The sequence below is a fragment of the Nanorana parkeri genome, unplaced genomic scaffold (genome assembly GCF_000935625.1).
Source record: "Nanorana parkeri isolate BGI_ZX_2015 unplaced genomic scaffold, ASM93562v1 scaffold244, whole genome shotgun sequence".
Taxonomy (NCBI): domain Eukaryota; kingdom Metazoa; phylum Chordata; class Amphibia; order Anura; family Dicroglossidae; genus Nanorana; species Nanorana parkeri.
Window position 1 is genome coordinate 983,537 of NW_017306512.1, and position 23,663 is coordinate 1,007,199.

At 42.4% G+C, this 23,663-nt stretch overlaps 2 protein-coding genes across 2 annotated transcripts in view; one reads left to right on the forward strand and one right to left on the reverse strand.

The window, feature by feature from the left end:
• CHPT1 (choline phosphotransferase 1) overlaps window positions 1-2,855 on the forward strand; it is a 34,199-nt gene extending 31,344 nt beyond the window's left edge. The window contains exon 9 of the mRNA XM_018556651.1: window positions 2,422-2,855. Within this exon, the coding sequence (XP_018412153.1) occupies window positions 2,422-2,466 (45 nt within the window). The 3' untranslated portion in view covers window positions 2,467-2,855. The remainder of the gene's footprint in view (window positions 1-2,421) is intronic.
• Window positions 2,259-11,927, reverse strand: SYCP3 (synaptonemal complex protein 3). The gene is made up of 8 exons (XM_018556652.1): window positions 11,798-11,927; window positions 11,047-11,128; window positions 9,336-9,370; window positions 9,089-9,206; window positions 7,790-7,889; window positions 6,274-6,372; window positions 2,655-2,759; window positions 2,259-2,501 (listed from the first exon to the last, which is right to left on the reverse strand). Exons 1-8 carry the CDS (start codon window positions 11,925-11,927, stop codon window positions 2,448-2,450), a joined length of 723 nt encoding a protein of 240 aa, XP_018412154.1. The 3' UTR covers window positions 2,259-2,447.
• Window positions 11,928-23,663: the final 11,736 nt, after the last annotated feature.

Sequence of the window (23,663 nt, forward strand, 5' to 3'; positions counted from 1 at the left end):
GTACCATGGAAAATAAAAGGACTCAATGAGACCTAAATCAATGATTGCCAAAGATGGCATTATGGCAATTCGTTTTCTTAATTTAAATATAATTGAAAAAAAGAGCAAGTCCATTGGATTCTATGCTTGTGCAGTGTTCAAGCACGAACATAACTGCTGTTTTGCTCATGCATTTTAAGAAGGCATGGGTAAGATAATGGTGTTCTCCAGCATATTTTCAGTGACCGTATACTCATTATCGGCTCATTTTTGATAATGTGGCTACTGAGTTGTAGTGTTTTAAAGCATCGTTTGTTTGCCTGTTGTAGTAAATTGTTGGTGATTAGCATATTGGGCTTGCCAAAGTGAATAGATGTAACCTAACCTATAAATATAATTGCCGTGCATTATTTTAGAATCTAAATGGATTTACTTTTTTTATTTAATTAATGGTTTTAATTGTTTAACAATTACAAGTTTCTTCTCCTCCATGAGAGCAGTTCTAAATTTTCTCATTCTTATCGTAAAAAGGAAATTTAGTTTTAATTTGTTTTATTTATTGAATAATATAAAAAAGCAGCTAACAAGCTTTCAAATGATCATGCTTAGGAGCTGAAGGACATGCTTCTGGACCAATGTGATCTTTTTTTATTGCTTGTTTGTAATAACCTTTATAACATTGAGACAGAATCCAGTTGTACATTATTAAACTGGAAATAATCTCCTGAAGCACCAAGCCACGTGGTATTTGTGCTCTGTGGAGCTGATTTTTTTTTCTTTCAAAAACGGAATAGAAATTGATAGTTTATTCATTTATCTTTTAATAAATGTTTTATTTTGTACAGGTAACTGTCTTTTGTTTGAAACATAGCATACTTTGAAAACTACTAGCTCTGAAAATGACTACACAAAACACATACAAATGGAAAAATGCAGTATGGAAGCTTTAGCTTCTCAGACCTGTGGAGTTAGCAGGGGTTACAGTGTTCGCATGGCTGACCGAGATAACTGTGCACATTTTTGGCAACTGAGCAACCTCCATCCTTTTAATACATTTAAAAAAATAACATGGGTTACCACTACATTCACAATTTTTGGTGTGCACTGCATTTTCACCATGTGAATTTGTACTTATGTATATATTAAAGAACCTTTTCTAAAGCAGTTCTCAACTCTGAGGTTAGGACCATTCTACTCCACCCTACAGGAAAGTAGTCAACATGTAAACTATATGGAGTCAACATAAACTTATACAAAGCAGGTTATGTGGCACTCTGGTTCAGGTCATGTGACTAGCACCAGCCCTACATCGTGGTAGCTGGCATCAGTGGGGGTCTTCATTTACTTAAAACATGTTTCTGAAAACAACATGTTTTCGGCAGCATCAAGTCTTGGGACTCTGGGCAAGAGTTTCATGGGATTGCTTTTTACGTATGTTAAAGGCTTGGTTCCCGTTTGGACCATGTTTCATGTAAAGGTGCCCATACACTGCACGATTATCGTACGATAATCGTATGCGATCGGTTTTTCGTACGATAATTGAGCAGTGTGAACGGAGACGTGCGACCGTTTCTACTGTACGGTCGCACGTCTTCTGTCGAACCAGCATGTTCGAAAACCTGCCGGGAATCGTACGATTCTCTGCTGGTTAGAACGGTGCTCGGAAGACAAATGCCGAACGGTTGTAGAGTGTATGGCCACCTATACATTGGCACCCTTCCCGCCCCACTTACCTGAATTGCAGGCCGCTGCTGTATTCTGAATTCAGCCCTGCTGTGCATGGCTCCGCCCGCACAATCACATCATCTATTCACAGATCCTTTGATAGGATCTCTGAAAGGAGAAACTATTAGTCACCACACCTTGTAGTCCATTCATTCTTCCTCCCCCCCAATGTTACTGAATGTTTATACCATGGAGATAGCCTGCAATAGCCAGAACATTGCACCTGTGATCTACTGATCATACTTTTCATTTTTTTAAGCTTGCCTGATGGAGTAAAATGAACCTAACTTTAGAGTTTGTCTGCTTCAGGCATTTGCTTAATGTTCCTTGCTGAGGGGCATTCCCTTCCCCCTTTATACTGTGAGGGGAATGTATCAAAACTGGAGCAGACAAAATCTGGATCAGCTGTGCATGGCAACAAATCAGCTCCATTTTCACATCTTAACTGGCGAAACTGCTGATTGGTTGCCATGCACAGCTGCTTCAGATTTTGTCTGCTCCAGTATTGATAAACTCCCCTTTGTATGTACACAGGCATAAATTGGTTCATTGTCACTACCTTTACACAAAAACAAAGCAAAACGGTTTTACACATTAACATTTCATGTTTCTTTAGCTGTGAAAATAAACCAAACTTAATTTAACTTTGTAAAATCAGAAGTGGTAATGGGGCTTGTTCTTTTTGGTGGATAATCCTTTAATTATATGTTTAAATAGGTACACGTTATTCCTTCAGGGAGCCATCAGAATAACATTGACTGAAGAGACTTTCGAACACTTGCCATCTCTTGCTGTTGCTGGCAGAAGAAGAAAGAATGACATAAGTTAAAACTATTTTTATATTTACCTCATATATTTTGTTAATAAAGCTGAAACTAAAAAAAAAACAAAAAAAAATTATTGTTAATGAATGTCTTGCATGACAATGCAATCACTAGAATTTAACTTACAGTGTCCATAAGAATTTTCTTCTGTAACATAGCCATTTCCTTTCTGAGCTCATTTTGAGCACCGGATAGAAGGTTTGCTTGGTTCTTTTCCAGATCATGCATGTTCTGCAAATATTGAGATTTAGGAAATAACGCCCGGTAACAAATATACACTTTTACATTCTAAGCTGTAGTATCTCTCTCCTGTCTTCATCTGCGCTACAGCTATTGCCAACTCCTAAACAAATGCAGATTTTTACGATTTAAAAAGCAGAAATCAGTTAAAGAATTTTCAACTTTGTAGATAAAAATTGGAAAGTTGGAGGAAGCTGGTGAGCAACAGGGATCAACCATTGAAATATTTCATCAGATCAATAGACTGGCATGGGTCCTCAGGTGGGGTAATCTTGGATCATGCTCCTGCTCACCAACTAAACGTGTTTTTAATTTTATAGCTAAAATTTCCTTGGGAGTAATGGTGTAAAATGTGCAGCAACGCAGATCCGAGTCCAAGTAAGAGGAGAATGAATCGGGATAAGTTGTTACACAAAAATACCTTGGTGGTGGTAGCTAGGTAATAAACACACAACTGTCCAGGCTGTTTAAACATGCAGCCAATTTCCAATAATGAGACTGTTCTTTAAAGAAAACCTGCAATGAGAGAAATCTGTAGGTTGCCACTGCTGATTTCTGAAAAATGCTAGTTACCCAATTGGTGCTCTGATCCAGCAATCAGTAAACCTGAAATCCGTATGCACATCAGGTTTTCTGACCTTACTATATGACCTTGCTTAGTCCAAGTCAGTGACTCAAAAAGCATTAAAGCCATCTAGCAATGGCAGCTTACATGTTTAATTTATTACCACAAATCCTGCTGACAACTTGGGTCACAAAAAAAAAAGATTGCAATCCTTTCACTACAGCCTTGAGCCCATGTTGATTGTCTAAGTTTTAATAGGCAGTCCATTTAGCTATGCAGTAAAACCCTGTTTTGAGAAGAATATGTGGGTCATGCTAATGCACTTTTATACATGTATTGCAGAACATATATTTATCAAACATTTTCCCCAGTTTTCTTTAAAACTAAAGAGCATAGGAATCTTCTTTTAAAAATTACATGATACAGGTAATTCATTCTGTTATGAGGATACATGCTGTACCATAAATGTGGTTATTTTTTTTTGTACCTGTTGTACTTTGTAAATCTTTAATAAAACTACTTTAAATGTTGGTGAAGTACAATTTGTATTTTTTTTTCACTTCAGTAACCATGGCTCATACTGCCCTACTCTCTTACTTTTTATACACTAATAATACTTTCTGGGTAAGTCACTAAAATAATGAAAAATGGTTTCCAAATGAACCGATGTGCAGGTGCCTCCACATAAATATGTCTTTTTTCCAGACCGAGTATGAGTACCATTACTTTACCTCAAGTACTCGCAGATACACATACATTCAACCCTTTTCAAGCATGCCTGGAAACCCCGAAACATATGGTATCCTTCTCTTCTGATTCAACACTTACTAGTAGTGTTAAATGTAGGTCTGTGCCCTCGGGCTCCTTCCTATTGGCCCACTGCTAAGATGAGCAGCCTCCCTGGTAAAGAGGAGGTTTTCGGGATCCCTGGCTGCACTCCAGTAGGGCTGAAGGTGTATTCAGGCAACTCCAAGGCTGAACTGATAACACTAAACTGATGAGCTGTAAAAGCTTTTAAAGTGTCGCCTATGGCCAATTTTGGGTATGGTAGTTTTCTGCAATTTCACGGGTGCGCGCAATTTTAAAAGCTTGACATGTTTGGTGTCTATTTACCCGACGTGACCCCGTCTTTTATATTTTACAAAAAAACTGGGTAATAAGTGTTTCCTAACATAATGAAAAAAAAAAACATTTTTCCAAATTTTCAGTAATTTCCCCTAATTATAGTAAAAAATTAAACCCGTAGTGGTGATTACATACCACCAAAAGAAAGCTCTATCTGTCCCCAAATATGGTATAAAATTAATTTCAGTACAGCGTTGCATGACGGAATAAATGTCAGTCAAAGTACCGCAGCGCTGAACACTGAAAAATGGCCTGGCCAGGAAGGGGGTCTAAACACCCGGTCTTCAAGCAGTTAAAGAAACTCATAGTTATTTTCTATAGCTAATTTTTCAGGAATTTGTAGCTCAGTTTTAGGAAGATCGCCATAGACAATTACTCTTCATTCAATTCTGTCAGCTTAGCCACAAATCGCTGAAGAAGAGCAATTTGTAGCAGAGTATAACAATCTAATGCTATAGTACTAGTTTACCTTGTAGCAGCAACAAATTGCTTCTTAGCCACAAATCTCAAGCGACTCTGGTAATGACATTGCTAGCTACAAATCTCTGGTAATTGCTGGCATTAGTAATTTCTAGCAGCCATTAATCTCTTCTAGAAAATCATGCCGTCAGTGTGTGTGTGTATGTATATGTGTATGGGTTTCCATAGCTGAGCAGCTGCATCCAAGCCTTACATCACCAAGCGCAATGAAAAGCGTCGGATGCAGCGGAGTGTGTGGAGTGTGTGTGTGTGATATACTGTATATACAGGTGAAACTGGAATAATTAGAATATCGTGCAAAGTTCATTTATTTCACTAATGCAACTTAAAAGGTGAAACTAATATATGAGATAGATGGGTATTCGTTAACACAATTAATCCCATTCAATACTGTTGTTCCAGTGCTTCAGTTTGGAATGGTAAAGACTTTCTATGTAACATGGCCCCTGCTGTTGTGTCTTTAACATAACCAACAACAGTTTGATGCACTGCATTCTAGGGCATTCTTCCACAACTAGTGTCATACTTCAGAACAATATAAGGATAAAAATAAGATTTTTGTACTTGCTGTCATTTTTTTTTTTCTTGATATACATTGACATCAAGAAAAAGTTGTTGACTTAAACTTCATACCTAAAAATATATGGTTTAATATGTCTAGCGACTATTTGATATAGATGTACTATGCATGTATTACCATCGATCTTGCAGTACGAGCGTATATCTACTAAGAGAAGGAATGTTCAGGAGATTTCAGACGATACAGCTTATTTGATGTCTGATGGATGTATTATGTGCCATTGTATCTGCTGGTTCAGTATGAATGTACGAAGCAATGTTTTATATGCATATAAACCAATAAAAATACTTAAAGTTTAAAAAAAAAGAAAAAGTTGTTGTTATTGTTTAATGACAGATCAGCGTTCCCAGGTCATTTTGGTGATGCTGATCTGTCATTACAACTGGGCGGAGCCAGCCGTGATCCCAGCTATCATTTGCGGGAAGAACGGCCGGCCTTCGGCAGGCCGGTCTCCCCGCTTCGGCTGTCACTTCGGCTCAGTCAAGCCAAAAGCATATGCCTTTGGCTTGGCCGCCTTTGGCTGCTGTGCGGGCTATTGTGAATAGCCCGTACAGCAGCCCTTCGGTTCGGCTGAAAATATCAGCCGAAGCCACGGCTGGATCCTTCGGCTCTTTAGTGGATAACCCACTAAATGTTACGTAAAAATAATTTTTTGTACAATTATATTTTAATAGCATACCTTGATATTTACTATTCTGTACATAATTATTGTTCATGTACATGTATATCCAATCATTAATAAACATGGGAAATACCTTTAAGAATTGTTCATACAGTTGCTTGATTGTTTTCAGTCTATGGTTCTGCACTACTCTGGCCTGCTGAAAAAGTTTTTGCTGTTGGCGGAACATATTCTAACATGTAAGGCAAATGGAAAAAAAGCATTTATACTGTTGTAATCATTGACATATTACTTAAAATATGCAGCGATTTTCCTTACAGATAAAAAAAAAATTCCTAATGAATTTTTTTAGCTCTAAGAATGAACACTGCAACATTTTAATAGAAACACAAAGATATATCTGCACTTCAGTATCAACTAAAGTGTGACACAGGAGCCCTAAAATTTAGGGAGCTCTATTGTGGAAATACAGGCTTCAGCAAGAACGTGGCTAGTGCAGCCTGGTGGTGTTTCATATATATTTGCTTGTAGTTGGGCATTAATATATTCAGTGATACCAAGCAGATTAGCAAATATCTCTTACCTCTGCCTTTTCTTTCCCTTGGCTTTGAGAGCTGTCCTCCCAGGCCAATACGTGTGCAAATATAGGAAAATATAGCATTATTTACATTTATCCTGTCTGCATCTGACTGTAGTGGCAGACAAGGACCTTAAAGCGTGGATAGCATGTGCTCCACATACCTGTTTAATGATATAATATAGTGCATGTGATTGCTAGAGTTCATGTACTGATATAGTCAGACAACCCCTATATAAGTTTAGCTAGCCTTGCCCCCTCCCCCATAATTTCGTAATTCTGGAACGTGTAAAGCTTATCTAGACTGATTGTTTTTAGTCATGTTGTTAGATACTGTATGTGCTCTGCACAGTGTAGCTTTTTATGCAGGAACTGCCTTTCTAGCAGTTTGGGATTTCTACTGAACAGATGAGTGCAGTATAGAAATCAGAGCCGTGACAGGATCGAGAGGCGAGCGAACCCGGTATGTGTTCGCTCACTTCCCGATCTACTGAGCCGACCTGTGACAGTCTCATTGTCACAGGTCGGCTAGAACTATGAGGTGAGTGAAAAGCACTCACCTCATAGTTCTCCTTTAAGGAAGTGACAGTTTTCAAAGAAATGGAAAGAGAAGGTAGTGGTAAGAGGGTAGACAGTATTTGCCAAGTTGTTTGGTATTCCTGCATTTACGAAAAGTAAGTATATAAAGTAAGAAAACAACCAAAAGCATGTGCTGTATTTTTGTAATTTATTTTAAAAAAATTCATTTAATTCAAGGGTGCACAGATACTAGACTCTTCCATGCAATACAGTGTAGCCAGACTAAAGAAGGAAATGTTATTATGAGCATGCACAGTGTGAAACGTATATTTTTAAATGGAATAAGTTTTATTTGACGCAGTTTTTATACACCTGTCAGCAAAATATGGCATTTGATTTTGCTGGGTATTGCTGATATTTTTTACTAAAAGCAATTCAAAATCTGTGCAACCATGTTGATACCACATTGAAAAAAGTTCATTCTTTAGCCACCCTCCTTTTAAAATATACCCTAAATTTATGTATATCATTGGTTTTCAAAGGATATACTAACAGTTAGCTTTTCTTCTTGCTCCTCTGATTTATGTACATCAGCTTCCCACTGTTCAAATAATGCCTGAAACTGCTGAGAATATTCACTGCTCAACTTCTGCCTGAAAAAAGTAAAATGCATTTATAAAATAAACATTAATAAAACAACTGTCGTGCTGTCAAACAAAGTGTCACACAAAATATTATCCAAATCTGTCTCCTAACATCTACACAATAATGTGTGAAAAATATAAATCCCAATCTAGTTATTAAGAATATCTGTAAAAAATAAGTCTTGCTGTATTTTTCTTGAAGACGTTTCATCCAACCAGCTTTCTCAATTCAGAACGAACAACAGTTGCCTTGACTTATTTTTACAGATATACCATGACCTGCATGAATGACAATAATGTGTGAAAAATATAAATACCAATCTAGTTATTAAGAACTCCTACATAATATAAATAAACGCACATGAACTATGCATGAGCAAATGTCTATATAAAAGATGACAACAAATGTATAAATGTGACTTTGTGGTCATCCACATTAATATAGTGTTAAAGTGCAAAAGTGTTCAATCCACATAAAGTGCTTCAGTCATGCAAACAACATTGGTGCATTGTTGGTGTATCCACTCGTATTACATATATCGACCGTGTCCTCACGCGTGTGAAATAACAATGTCTGCATCCCACCTTATGGATAGACCTCTCAGAGGGAAGGTCATCAGCGCATCTAGTGTATTTATATTTTATATAAAATAAACATGATAATGTTAACCAGAGTGTTTTCATCAGTTTATCTACATTTTCTAGTGCAGGTAAAATGCATGGACATGTTGTCTTTAATATTACCTGTTACATGTGTTGGGTTATGTTGGAATGAGTTAAAAAAAAAAAAAAAGCCCTGCATGCTGCATTCTGGGTGTGTTAACCTGCATTTTGCTATTATAGTCAATACAATCCCTTTTAAAAATGCAAGACAGCACAACATATCTTAACCTCACGTCAATACAGCACATGTTGAAAGAGAAGTAAAGCCAAACCTTTTTTGGCTTTAATCTTGTTTTGGGTCACAGAAATACATTTACTAATGTATCCTGTGACCCAAAGTCTGCATATAGTGGGCTGTGCCAGCCCCCAGGGAGGAATCCCTGACTGACAGTCACCACTCTCTGCAGGGAGTGAGCAATTAGCAGTTAGTGCCCATGGCACTCCCTTGTTCAGAGGAGCTCAGGTTTGGACCGGGTTTGCTCCAAACCCGAGCTCACCCCTACTCTCAAGAAACGTATATAGCCAGCTTTAAGTATGTATCCCACCTTTGCTCTTGCTGTGTTTTCCAAACATGTTCAATTCTTTGGTTGCTGGTCTTCAGTGAAGCCTTTGTATACATCTCTAGCCTCTTTCGCTTTGCTAAAAGTGCTTTACTAATATCCGCTGTATTGGAAGAGTTTATGAACTGTAGTTAAAAATATTGTCTAGATTCTAGAAGATAATCACTGTCACATGCATGTCAAGCTAACTGACCAGGACATTAGCAATAATAATAATCAACGTAGTACTTGCCTCCAAATCTTTCCAACATGTTTTGTACTTCACCACTAGAAAAGAAAATTGCACATTAAAATATTTTTCCAACTGCCTACTACTATTAGTTTACACATTTGTCTTCAGCAGGAAGAAAACATATAGTAAGAACTATGTTACCAAAATGTCTGGGTCAAGCCAATATCTTTAGGGAATCTTTGCTGCTGTGCTGGGTTTTGGGTGAATTCATAATTGCAGGGGAACTACTGAATTAGGCATGGAAGGGAGTTATTTTTTCTGGAACATTACTCTGCAGAGCCAGTGCTAGAGACAGTAATACTTACAGGAACAATGTGCTGCTGAACCAAAAACAGTTAAAGCACCTTTCCAGCGGCACTGTTGTGGTGGGCTAAGAGAGCGTTGGTATTTGCCAGGGCTGAGCAAAGGATGGGAGGAAGTGATACTTTCAGGGCCAATACACTGTCTATTCGGTGATGTGGAGAAAATTATTTACAGGTACAATGTGGTGTCTATCCAGGGATGGAGGGGACACTGATGCTGAGATAGTGTTTGGGGGCAATGGTATTTGCAAAGGCAGAGTCACATGAAAAGGATAGAGAGAACTCAAAACAATGCAGTTGCTCTGCCTCCCAAGTCCTGTTTTTGGCCTCAGCCATGCTGCTATTTCTACACTGCCCATTCCTCCCCTGCCACATTTGACCCCGGCAGGAAAGGAAGAGCAGCGCATGCTACTATACAACTGTCCCTACTAGAAGAGGCAATTTATAACGGACAGATGACAAGATGATGTAACGTTTACTACTAGCTCAATGAAGTGGCACAGGAATATATGCCACAGTGTTGATAAGGGCAATGAAAATGATTTCCTCACTGTAACAAGTGCAGAGCGCTTAGAGGGACATGCTGTCTTTCGTTCTGGCGGTCTCTCCCTCACTTTTTTTTTCATTCTCCTTTGAGCTACCTCTCTTTTCCTCGTACTTTCAGTCCCATTCTTTCCCTCTCTCACATTCCCCCTCCCCCCCACGCACACTTCTTCTTTCACTCTCTCCTTCTTGCTCTATCCCCCACATGCCTCAATAACTCTCCCCTTTGCTCTTGCTTGCACACTTTTACCCCATTACTCTCTTTCCCCCCTCACAGTTCCCCTTTTATGCACTCTTGCTCTCTCTCTTGTCCCCCACCTTCCAGTGGCCCCCTCTCTCCGGAGAATCAATTCCATCGTCTCTATATGCAATGGTATGCAACATTTTACTTTTACTCCCACTGACAGAAAATCCGGAGGTGTACCAATCTATTTTCCTCATGCTCACTAGTTGTTATGGGTATTGATAAACTTTCACACACTGTTTAAATATTGATTGGTTTAGTTATGGAACTTTCTATTACTGTATACTTGACACTGTCAGTAAAAAATGTGCTCTGTCAATAAACTTTAGTGAGTAATGTAATATTATGGACTTCCAACACAAACAGCTATAGATATTTACTGCCAGTAATATTGTTTTACATGTATGTTGCAGCTGTTGCTAAAAAAAAAGGTTTGTAGACAACTTGGATTAGAGAACGAAATGAAACATTGATGTCTGAGATTAACACAAAACAAACTATTCATTAAAATGTGGTGAATTGACTCAGTCAGGTTCAAAGTGCACAAGATACAGAAATAGGACACCCATTGCACTTTGCAAATGTGTAATATCAGCAAATGCACTATGTAATATTTTATTACCCCATATGATCTGCATCTATTTCTTGATCTGTAGCAGATGCAGGACGTTTTTTTCCTTGTTTCTCAAAACCTGGAGTCTTTTCTGTTAGAAAAACAAAACAAAGTAGGAATTTAGCTTGTTTTCACTGCAAAATGTATTTGGTTATACATATTAATATAACAGTTCAAATGCAGTGGTACCTCAGTTCACAAATGCTTCTGTTCGCGAACAGGAAAATGTTGCTTCCGTTCGCGAACTTCGCATAGGGTGACGAACAGAACCGCAGCCATCTTCCCTGCTCTGACACTGGTCATGGCTTCCTCTTGTTGAGATCGCGGTCCGATCACAGTTTGATTCGGTTCGCGACCAGAATCGTGGAACTAATTAAGTTCGTGAACCGAGGTACCACTGTACATGCTTGATTTAAGAACACGAAAACATAGCATTCTAACACAGGACACCTACTGCCACTCAGAGGAGACAATTCACAGGATCCAGGACACTTTATAACCTTGGGCTTGGTGCAGCTATCCTAGTAGCAACATCAACCTAAGCTATGGCCTAGTGACAAATCCAGCCCTGTCTGTGGTCCTTAGTCAACCTGGATAGTTCTGGCATCAACTTGCACCTTGGTGCCAGCATTGCACATAAGAATAAAATGTTGACGCAATAATATTAATACTGTAGTGTCATATTCTACATATAGTCTATATTGTACTTGATATTATAGTGAAGAATCCGAATTTTTTTGAAGCAATTAGACTGGTATACCTTCTGTTGTATCTTCTTCTTCTTCTGATCCAGTAAGGGTTTTTTGTTCTATTTCTTGAAATTTGTAAGAAAGCACCTTCTCCTCTTGAATTGCCTTTACAGATTTCCCTGACTTCTTACCAGGAGCCATAACTGTTATCTAAGATTAATGTGGAAAGAGACAATATCACATGGCAATATAATTCATAAGGGCACATAAGGAATCAATTCACCCTAAAGTGATATACAGTGGTACTTCGGTTCACAAACTTAATTTGTTCCACAATTCTGGTCGCGAACAGAATCAAACTGTGATCAGATCGCAATCTGGACTAGAGGAAGCCATGACCATGTGTCAGAGCAGGGAAGATGGCTGTGGTTGTGTTCGTCACCCGATGCAGAGTTCGCAAACGGAAGCGTTCGTGAACCGAGGTACCACTGTATAAGTTACAGGTGGAGTTTGTAGGGCTGTGTCACACACTGGCTCTTAGTATCTCTTGGTGACTTAAAGGAGAACTATGGGGTTAGGGCTTTTCCCCATAGTTCTCCTAAGGTTAACGGTAGGACACAAACTAGCGTCCTCCCGTCACCCTAAGCTCAGTATATCGCGAGCTACAGCTCTCAGTATACTGAGACGCCGCAGCCGGAACGGATCCCGACAATTCTGTCTGGATCCACCCAGCTGCGTGAGTGACATCTAGAGGCAGAGCCAGCTGTACCCGCCCCCTCCCCCGTCCGTTCCGCCAGTCAGCGATGGAGGATCAGACAGGGGAGGGGGGGAATCCCTGCAGGGAGCCGTGAGTGACAGTCACGGCTCTCTGCACGAATAGATCTAGATGTGAGCAAGCACCGGTATGTGTTCACTCACTTCCCGATCTACTGAGCCGACCTGTGACAGTTTCATTGTCACAGGTCGGCTCAGATTATGCGGCTGAGTGAAATTCATTCAGGGCCTCATAATTCTCCTTTAAAGTCTATCTCCAGGGAAGCAAAAAACTCCCCTTGCAGTGGAGCTACCCCGCATTGCTAGTGATTATCGCTCGTTTATGTCTAGGGGGATTGTGTAAAGCATAATACCTCTTGACACTTACCTGATCCCCCCGTCCCCAGCAGTCAGAGTGGTTGGAAATACAACAGCTTATGCTGATATGTACTGATTGTATTACTGACATTCAGAGATGTATTTTGAGCAGTAGATGGCAAAGTGGTGCAACGTTGGTCTATGCTTGTTTTCTATATGCATGCTTCTATCTGTGATGCACAGGAAGTTCTATCTATATATATGTTTTCCTCTCTACTATGCTGTATTCCTGTATACATACATGTAATGTCCTGCTAAGCAAGTAAAACTGAATTCAGCATTCCTCAAGATCTCAGTGCATCATCTAAACACATAACTAACAGGAGTTTACCTCTCCCCCCCTCCACTCCAGCTTGTGGACTGTCCCTTGATGTCCTCACATATAATGCAGGGCTATGGGCTCTGCATTTGATGTGATGATGGCAGTGTGCCTCTGACTGCCAGAGCAGAAGGGCCAGAATCGGTATTGCCATTGTCAGGACCTTGGGAAAGAAATGGGAAAAGGAAGCAGCTGCAGAGCTCTAAAAGCACAACACCTGACACCCTTACCAGTATCAGAAGTGAAATGAATAAAATTAGAAATGCTGTTTCTGAACAACAAGGAGATTAAATTAATAAATAAAGGCACTATTACTTATCGATGTGAATACATTTACTTGATATGTTAAAAATGAAAACTCTGGGCACAATTCTAAATTCAAACAGGCCCCAAAAAGTTTTATAGTAAAGAAACAAACAAAAAAACAACCTACGCTGCAGACAGTACTGCCGTTCAGTCTGAAGCTGCCTCACAAAGTACTTTTTATTGCCAAACAAATGTCTTATGTGTTGAATATAAATATAGCCCCCCCAAGCCTGGAGTTGGGCTTTAATTTGCTATGCATATGAGGTGGTGAGAGGGTCTCTTTAAGGCTGAAGTCTGGTAACAGTAACAGTGTAATGACATACATCTGAAAAAGTGCTTCCCATATTGTGCTTAGTGTAATAATCCTCCCCTTAGTGAAGCCAGATAATGCCCACAGCACTGATCTTCTTGTGCTGCAGGGATGAGAGGCTGCCGCTGTGAAGGATTCCGCCATTCACACTCCACTTACTGCCCCCTGGCCCATTCACAAGACTCCTAGTATTGCCTTGCATTCTGGTGAGGGTGATCCTGTCATTTATCTGACCCTTCTCCATTCACAGAACGCAGTGCCATCCCTATAATAAGGCAGGCTGATGACTCAGACGGCATCTCATTGGGGGAAATGATGCTCAGTGCGGCTCCCTGATGTCACCGGTTGACAGGAGCTGAGTGGGATGCTCTGGCTGGTGTGCAGATCAGGAACGATAGAGTTCTTCCGCTCCTCGTGCCTTCTCCATGATACTGATTGTGATCCGCTCAAAAGGTTCACTCATTCTACACTACAGCATTCCTCCGCCTTATGAATTGTGCTGCTGTTTTAAAGGTAAGTAAATTCATGTGAATTATAATAATTAGTGTAGCCGGCGGAAGCGGGGAAGTGTGAGTCTTGGGGGGTGCTGGTGATATAGTGCTCACTTTTATTATAATGCATTGCTGGGACTTGTAGTCCCGCATAGCTGGTGGTACTTTGCATACCTGTATGATGATTATACAGCAATGCAGAATTGCACCAACTATGTAGGACTACAAGTCCCAGCAATGCATTATAGTGCGTGTGTGTGTTTGGGTGCTGGTGGTATTTTGCATAGCTGATTTTTATTATAATATTTTGCTGGGACTTGTAGTCCCGCATAGCTGGTGGCAGGGCAGCCATCAGGGGGGTACAGCCGATACTCATGTAAGGGGCCCGTGCAGCCTGGGGGGCCTGCCCGGGTCCCTTACATGACTATCGGCCGACGGTGAAGGGCCCCAGCATTGCCGCTCCAGCGGCTTTGAGACAAGCTAGGGCCCCCCCAGCGACGATGGTCGTCTGATGTTGGACTGGCCGGAAGTGACGTCACGTCACTTCTGTCCGGTCCTGCGGCAGAGGAGGCCATGTGTGCAGGTAAAAGGAGCTAGGAAAGAAGGAAGGAAAGGAGGGATGGAGCCCTGACCAGCCCACCTGAGACCCCTTCAGAGCCAACCATAGACAGTCTCAGATGGGCTGTGCAACATCTATGGTGGGCTCTGCAGGGTCACTCTCAGGTGGGTCATGTGTCTAGCGCGTCACTAAGCCCTGCGTCCAGCACGTCACTAAGCCCTGCGTCCAGCACGTCACTGAGCCCTGCGTCCAGGGGCGTGGCCTAAAGCCGTGTAAGGGGCCCCAAAATTTCTGATGGCTGCCCTGGCTGGTGGTATTCTGCATTGCTGTATGATGATTATACAGCAATGCAGAATAGCTTCAACTTTGTAGTACTACAAGTCCCAGCAATGCATTATAGTGAGGGAGTGCTACTATAGTAAAAGAAGCGGTTTAGTGAACCATGAGCCATTTAAAAGATCCGGATCTTTTCAGTGAGCGATCCGTGGAGGAGCGCTCATGCAGAAGAACCATTTTGCCCATCTCCACTACATAGGGCCGCGGTGTCAGCAGCCTTATATAGTGTGCTGCAGGGACTTAGCTGTGAGACATGATTGGGCAGAGTCATCGTGACTTTGCCCAATCATGGCTCTATATTTGTACTGAGCCCTGATTGGCACAGTCTTGCACCTGACCTGTGGTCAGGTGCAAGACTGTAGCCAATTACCGTTTCGGACGGCGCAGTGCATTGTGGGATGTCCCGCGGTCGAACAGACCACAGACATCCCATAATGTTCGGCGTCCGGCGAGCATTAGAACATGCTATGTTCGAGTCGAACGCGAAGCCCATCCCTACTGCTGAACTCCTGGCAACCGGTGACATCAGTAAGCTAGACAGAGCTGCTGACAGCCCCTGTCACCCAGGCAACCCACCCCACCTGATAAAAATCAGGGACAGCACCCAACCCCCACTTCTGCACAGCAGCCTCAGGTGGCAAATACTATAGGGACAGCCCTGACCGAACGCTTTGCATTCTGGGAAATGGGTGACAGGACAAGGAGGGGTATTACACAAACCAGAAGATTAGAGGTACCTTACTAAACTGGTGCTGTATGCCCCAAATCATTTTTACTAGACTTCAGAGAAAGAATAGCTGTGAGATTGGAATTGGGCTCCTATGAGGTGTATGTAGCGTCAATACCAGACACCCTCAGGTCACCATCTTGTTCTTCTTTCTGGTGTTCCCAAACTGTGGGAAGTTCTAATATGGCAATATTCACTCCCTCAGTTATGGTGGAAGGCAAACGTGTCCCCTCCCCCACGGGGCCTCATTGGGAGCCGCAGGATGAGAAATGGTAGCCTTCACCCACTTACTGAATATCATCAGTGATTTAGATCTATCCGCGGCGCTCTGGTTTCTAAAGCAGCTGCTTACCCCGACTGCTAAAAAGTAATAGCAGCCGCTCCCGTACATTAATAATCACCACACGCACCTTCCTTCGCCTGTCCACAGTGCTGACACAGACCACGCCTGTCTGGGACAAACTAATTGTACGCTTAGCAGGGGGGCGCTGCAGACTGACTGGGAGCTCACACTGAAGGGTCTCTTAAGTGACATGGAGTGCTGGATGTAGGAGACCTAAGGCTGCGCCTCACCTTGGAAGTCACTTGATATTTAGGGGTGCCCCGAGTCTCCCAAATCTGATCACTAGGGACAGCGTTGGTTATCAGCTTAAGGTAAAAGTATGACGTCAGTTATATGTAGCAGGCTTTTATAAATTAAAACGTCATTTTAAGTTTTTTTTATTTTCAGTGCCATCGCTGATAATGCTAAAATACAGATCGAGGGCCGCCTCAGCCGACCTTCGCTTACCCCTCTTCCCCCCGCGTTCAATGGTATCGTCTGCTGCGCGCTGTGCTGAAGGTGGTGTGGGCGGAGTGTTCAGGTTGGGACTGGGTGGGGTCCGAGCAGCGCTGAGGTGGTTTGTGTACTAGACACATTTACATGCTGCTGCGTTGTCTGCTCACTGCGGTTTAGTAACCTGAGTGGTTCAGTCAGTGTGACGTTTTATGTTATGTTTGTGACAATTGAATATACACACATATTTTTTTGTTCCCAATAGTTGCAGCACTGAAAACTGATTAAGGAAGGAAATATACATCATCACAGACGTGTTTCAAAGTTTATACAGTTCCGGGCAAATACATGCCCTCTCTCAGGCAGAAACACATCTAATTACAAATAAAGTCATCAAATGGAACTAAATACATATAGGAACCCACTCTCCCAGGAACCTAGAATAAAAGATGTGATGTAACCAAGATGGAAGAGAGAGAGGTTGTGCACTTCCCTACTGGAAAAGTATGCCCTCATCGTCCCTGTGCCCCCCCCCCCCCCTACTCCATGCGCCTCAATTTTTTTTTCAACTTTTGCACTCTGCTGGCTGTGGACTTGCAAAGTGCAATGCACAAATCTAAAACACAAGGCTGTGCTTTTTATATTGCATTTTTAAATTTTTATTTTTTATTTTAATGAGTAGTATGACTGCAGTACGGCCTTACTGATGTTTGCCCCCTTGTATATCAGGGGGGCAAACAAAGGGGTTCGGTAGGTAGGCATGCATCACCCCTTTTGGACATGCCTGGTATTGACCCCCAGGGTTTCTTTAATATGCCCAGACCACCTAAACCAGTGCCTTTTCATATTCAGTAGCATCTCCATTCTGAGGTTCTCCTGGACCAGCACACTGCTCATTCCATCATGGAGATGAAAGGAAACCTGTACTGAGAGGCTAACCTTCTACAAATGCACATTTTTTACTTCAGTTTTTGAATCCCGAACCTAAAGTGTGCAGACTAACAAATGAGTGAAATCAGACCTCCGGATATTTTTTCAGTGACTTAGGGGGCTTATTCACTAAGCTGCTGAGTGAATAACCGAGCCGAAGTGAAATGAGCCGAACGGTGGTCGGCTATTCACTTCAGTCCTGTATTGCTGATTTCAGAGTCGAATGCAGGGGCGTAACTAGAAATCACAGGGCCCCGTAGCAAAATTTTGTATCCCTGCCCCTCACATATCACTCAGGGAACAAGTCCCAGCATGCCCTCATTGTCCCTGTACATCCCCCCACATATCACTCAGGGAACTACAAAGTCCCAGCATGCCCTCATTGTCCTTGCACATCACCCCACATATCTCCCAAGGAATTACAAGTCCCAACATGCCCTCATTGTCCCTGTACACCCCCCCACATATCACTCAGGGAACTACAAGTCCCAGTATGCCCTCATTGTCCTTGTACATCCCCCCACATATCACCCAAGGAATTACAAGTCCCGGCATGCCCTCATTGTCCCTGTACACCCCTCCACCCCCACATCACTCAGGGAACTACAAGTCCAGCATGCCCTCATTGTCGTTGTACATCCCCCCACACATCACTCAAGGAATTACAAGTCCCGGAATTCCCTCATTGTCCCTGAACATTTACACACATATAAACATAAATACGCGTTCGATGCGCCAGCGTCCGAAAATGACAATTGCGCTACACATATTGCATATCGCAGCGAACGTCGGAGTGAGAGCAATCATTTTAGGGCCATTAATCACTGATAACACAAAACTGATACCGATAACTGATTAACGCTCGTAATAGCTTTTAAAGCGTCGCCTATGGCCAATTTTGGGTATTGTCGTTTTTTGAGGTTTCACACACGCGCACAATTTTAAGGCTTGACATGTTTGGTGTCCATTTACCCGACGTGACCCCGCCTTTTATATTTTACCAAATAATTGGGTAATAATAAATGTTTTATCATTTAACTTAGGGGAAAATTGTTTGGGGGTTTTTTTTGGTAATTTTTCCTTAATATAGTGTGACGTTTAGGGAAGTTAGCACAAATGGCGAGCGCTCAAAGATCAGTCTTGAAGCCGTTTTGAACATAAACCGAATAGTCTTTTATTGCTTCCAGAGCAGAAACATGACTTCAACAATAATACGCAGTCCGCTTGTAATCCAGGTTGTCACACATACTCCATGTGTGAACGGCTTTCTCAGCCTCCTCGGCTGTCTTCCTGTGCCTCTAGCACACACAGCCACCTGGCTCCCCTCTAATGTCTGGGTGGAGGACTCCTGAACACCTATGTTCCTCTTCCCAGCTGGAGCCCAGAACACTAGCCCACACACTTCCCATAAGTGCAATGCACAGGTGTGCAATCAGGTGCTGGCCACTACTAAACAATGGACCCAGGAATGGAGATTTCATCCCTTCCAATTCTCTTAGAAATCTCCCAGTTCCAGGATCCCATGCCACATCCTGAAATCCTGGGAAGAGCTGCAAAGTCAGTTCTTTCCCAGTACAGGAACTTGCCTCCTGGAACTGCTCAGCCCCTCTGGCTGAGAGTCCTGGGTGTCTGCGTTGCCAGCATCTTGCATGGCAGTGCGACGCAGTGCCACAATAGTAAAAAATAAAAAACCCCCAGTGGTGATTAAATACCACCAAAAGAAAGCTCCATCTGTCCCCAAAAAAACCTATAAAATTCATTTCAGTACAGTGTTGTATGACAGAATAAACGTCAGTCAAAGTACTGCAGCGCTGAATACTGAAAAATGGCCTGGATGGGAAGGGGATGTAACACCGCGGACTTCAAGTGGTTAAAAACATGTTTTTTTAAATAACTTTATTGTAAGAACATTAATTCACAACAAAAGAATACTTAAAGGAGAACTATGAGGTGAGTGCTTTTCACTCACCTCATAGTTCTAGCCGACCTGTGACAATGAGACTGTTACAGGTCGGCTCAGTAGATCGGGAAGTGAGTGAACACATACCGTCGTTTGCTCTCCTCTCGATCCTGTCACGGCCCTCTGCCGTGACAGGGGAGGGGATGGATCCCCCCCTCTCCGATCCGCAAGTGCTGACTGGCGGAACGGATGGGTTAGGGGGCGGGTACAGCTGGCTCTGCCTCTAGATAGGCAGAGCCAGCTGTCAGTCATGCAGCTGGGCGGATCCATGCATAATTGTCGAGATCCGCTTCAGCTGCAGCATCTCAGCTGCAGCTCGCGATATACTGAGCTTAGGGTGACGGGAGGATGCTAGTTTGTGTCCTCCCGTTACCCTAAGGAGAACTATGGGGAAAAGCCCTAACCCCATAGTTCTCATTTAATAAATATTAAATTGGAATTAAACTCTTCTCTTTGTTTGCAGTAATCTATTCCGAATCATGAAGACTCTTCTCGAATCATGTCCCCACTAACTTACACTTGGATGCTGCAAAATCTTTTCATATTGTGTCTCTCAGCACCCCATCCCCAAACTTCCATTTGAGAAGGGCACTCTGGACTGTAACCACATTGTCACATGAATGCCTGCATTGGGATTCCATTTTCCATCTTCCCTTGTGCCGTGTCAACAACATGCATATGTGTGCCTTGTGTATACTGGACAGACAGTTGTCTCAGAGGCCGCTGTCCGTCAAATCCTGAGACGTTGGGGCAGGGCAGTGCAGTGGCTTGCAGCCAGGGGGTTCAGAGCTGCCTGTAACGTCCAGCTGTAATCCTGACTGGGAGTGTACTCGTAAGGATGGATCTGTGAGACCCTGCAAGGCAATGGACCCATCCAAAAACTGGACTGCAGGCAGCATAAGGTGCCAGTCATACCTTTTTTTTTTTTACTTTGAGTCCTTAAAGTCTCAAGTTTAAAACATATAAGTACAGCTGACACTGACAGGGTTATTCACAAAAGGGTGAAGAGTTTGGAGAAGGCCGGAGAAGTGAACAATCTAGGACAACATAGCTGAACTGGAAAGTGAGCTGAATTGGAGAATTTTTCCAAATCTGCTAGTTCTAGATTGTTCACTTCTCCTGTCTTCTTCAAACTCTTCCACCTTTTTGTGAATTATTATACAGGATTTATATAGCGCCAACAGTTTGCACAGCGCTTTACAATATAAGGAAGACATTACAATCACAAGACAAGATGGTAAGGAGGGCCCTGCCTCTGAGGGGCTCATAATCTAAAATGGAGGGTTCAAGTGATACACGAGTAAGTAGCTGTGTGGGAATAGCCCTGCCTCTGAGGAGGGCCCTGCCTCTGAGGGCTTACAATCTAAAAGGGAGGGGGAAGTGATACATGAGGAGGTAGCTGTGTGGGAATAGCCCTGCCTCTGAGAGCTTACAATCTAAAAGGGAGGGGGAAGTGATACATGAGGAGGTAGCTGTGTGGGAATAGCCCTGCCTCTGAGGAGGGCCCTGCCTCTGAGAGCTTACAATCTAAAAGGGAGGGGGAAGTGATACATGAGGAGGTAGCTGTGTGGGAATAGCCCTGCCTCTGAGGAGGGCCCTGCCTCTGAGGGCTTACAATCTAAAAGGGAGGGGGAAGTGATACATGAGGAAGTAGCTGTGTGGGAATAGCCCTGCCCCTGAGGAGGGCCCTGCCTCTGATTGCTTACAATCTAAAAGGGAGGGGGAAGTGATACATGAGGAGGTAGCTGTGTGGGAATAGACCTGTAAGTAAATATTCCTCACTCCCATCAGTCGTTTCTATAATCTGTTTCTGTGATCGCTGTATCTGATTTATACCCAGACCTAAACTTGTTGAATAACTGAACAATACCATGCTTGCTCTGCAAGCAATGTTAAAACAAAGTTGGAATTCCCCAATTGTTAAGGCCAACCTGTGCTTAAAATAAAAAATATATACAGTATGTTTAGCATTGCTAGAAAAAAGTGATCTAACAGCACCACACAGAGGAAAGAGTGAAGATAACATTAATGGCAGCATGCTCTTTTTACTTTTGCAGTACTGTAAGGTGTAAACTGTTGGAACGTCTTGCACAGCCTCACAGAGAAACACAAGCACACAGTCTGATACGCATGCTGCACATGGCTTGAAAACAGGAAGGAAGCCACAGCTTTATTATCTACCTTATTCAATACAACAGAGTATACTATAGATATAACAGAATTTATAAACACTGGCATCTAGTGAATGAAATAGTATACTGCAGGAGTTATTGCTATAGATACAATAATGTGTATTCTAACATAAACAGTTTTATTTGTATTACAGAAGTGCTCATGTGTGTTATTAGATGGCTACACCCCTTGGCTTCTTGCGGGATGTGCCATGTGGTGCGCACAGTGCATTTCCCTTATTGGCTTACCAGTAACCTCTGCCTCATGTCACCTCTGTTGTCCAGATATCTATGAACATTTTCTATATAACTACCAAAAGTGTTATTCTGCAGTAATAGCTTCATCTTATCTTTTAACCCCTTCGTGACTGACGACGCACAGTGTACGTCACCAGCATCGGGGCTGTTTAAACAGACTCCCGGCGGCTATTGCCACCGGGACTCTGTTTAAACTTGTAGAGTCGCCAGATCGCTTCCGTGTCCCGTAGAAGGGGCCGCCCTCCCCGCCGGACACCGCTGCCGTGCTTCCCGGGCTCGGCAGCGCCCCTCCTACGGGGCCGGGAATTTAAAAGCGTCTTCTATGGACTTTTTGGGGTACTGCAGTTTTTCGCCGTTTCACCGGACACACGCAATTTGTAACCTGGGCATGTTGGGTATCGTCTTACTCGTTGTAACCTCATCTTTTATATTTCATTAAAAAAATGGGTATTTTGTTGTGTTTTGGGGCATTTAATTAAATTTGTCACTATATGTTGGGGTTTAATAAGGAGTTGCGCTAATATTGTGCAACATAAAAATGTGCAACTACCACCATTTTATTCTATAGGAGGGTCTTGGCATTCAGAAAATATATAATGTTTGGGGGTTTTAAGTCATTTTCAGGCCTAAAATTTGGAATATAACATGGGTGCAAAAAATGAAAAAAAGGCCTCAAAGTGATATTTTTGAAAGTCAAAATGTTTTTACGCTTTTTTAAATGCTGATGAAAACACTTATTGCAGCTCCTTCAAAATCAGCTGAGCACCGGTCATGATATCCTGTTTTAGGGTATGTTCAACCACATTACTGCTGGTATGCGTGTCCCCAAACAGTGTCAATGCGCATGATCGAGCCAAATCACACTGTGTTTTGGGTGTTTTTGTAGAACTTTATTGAAATGTCACAAGTGACATTCTATTCAGTTCTATGGGCTCACCACGGTGAGATAGTTATACCAAGCCGTGCGTTTGTAAGCGCACATCACCGGAACGCGGTGGCGTGAATCAAGGCCATCTATAACAATGCAATTCTCCTTGTCTTGTATTCAGACTGCGTTGGATTAAATGGACAGTGCGACCCAAATGCAGATTTTGTGAACCAGCCCTTCTTTCCCTTGCAGGTTCCTTTGGCGCCACCCTTGTGTGTGTTAGGAAGCTGTGTGTGCAGAACAAGGCAAGACACTTCTCTCCCCCTGCTCCCCTCTCTACTTCTCCAAGCTGGTAAATGAACAACTGCTGGAGACTGTGCTCTTTTCCTTGTGTACTTAGCAGGAAGTTCAGGAAAGCTGAGCTTAGAGAGTTTGAGCCAGCTGTTCAAAAACATGAGTTCTGTAAGTGTTTAGGCAAAAATGTAAAGCAACACTTTGCTGGGCAATGTATATTTTTAATCTGGATTCATTATTGCTAAAACATTTGAGCGTTTAGCACTACTTTAATTATCTTGTTTGCTATTACTAAAAGCCAGTCTGCATAACTGGAGGCATGACAGAGGTATGTCTATTGTCTACATACATTGGGGGGAATTTAGGAATGCGTTTGTAATAAATGTTTTAGGCACAAGGACCAAAATGTCCGGTGTGAGCCCGGGACCAGCATACTGCCTCTGTCACAGGGGATCAGAGGGAGGTCGGTTCACGATCTCCCTCCGGTCCCCTCTCCGCTGTC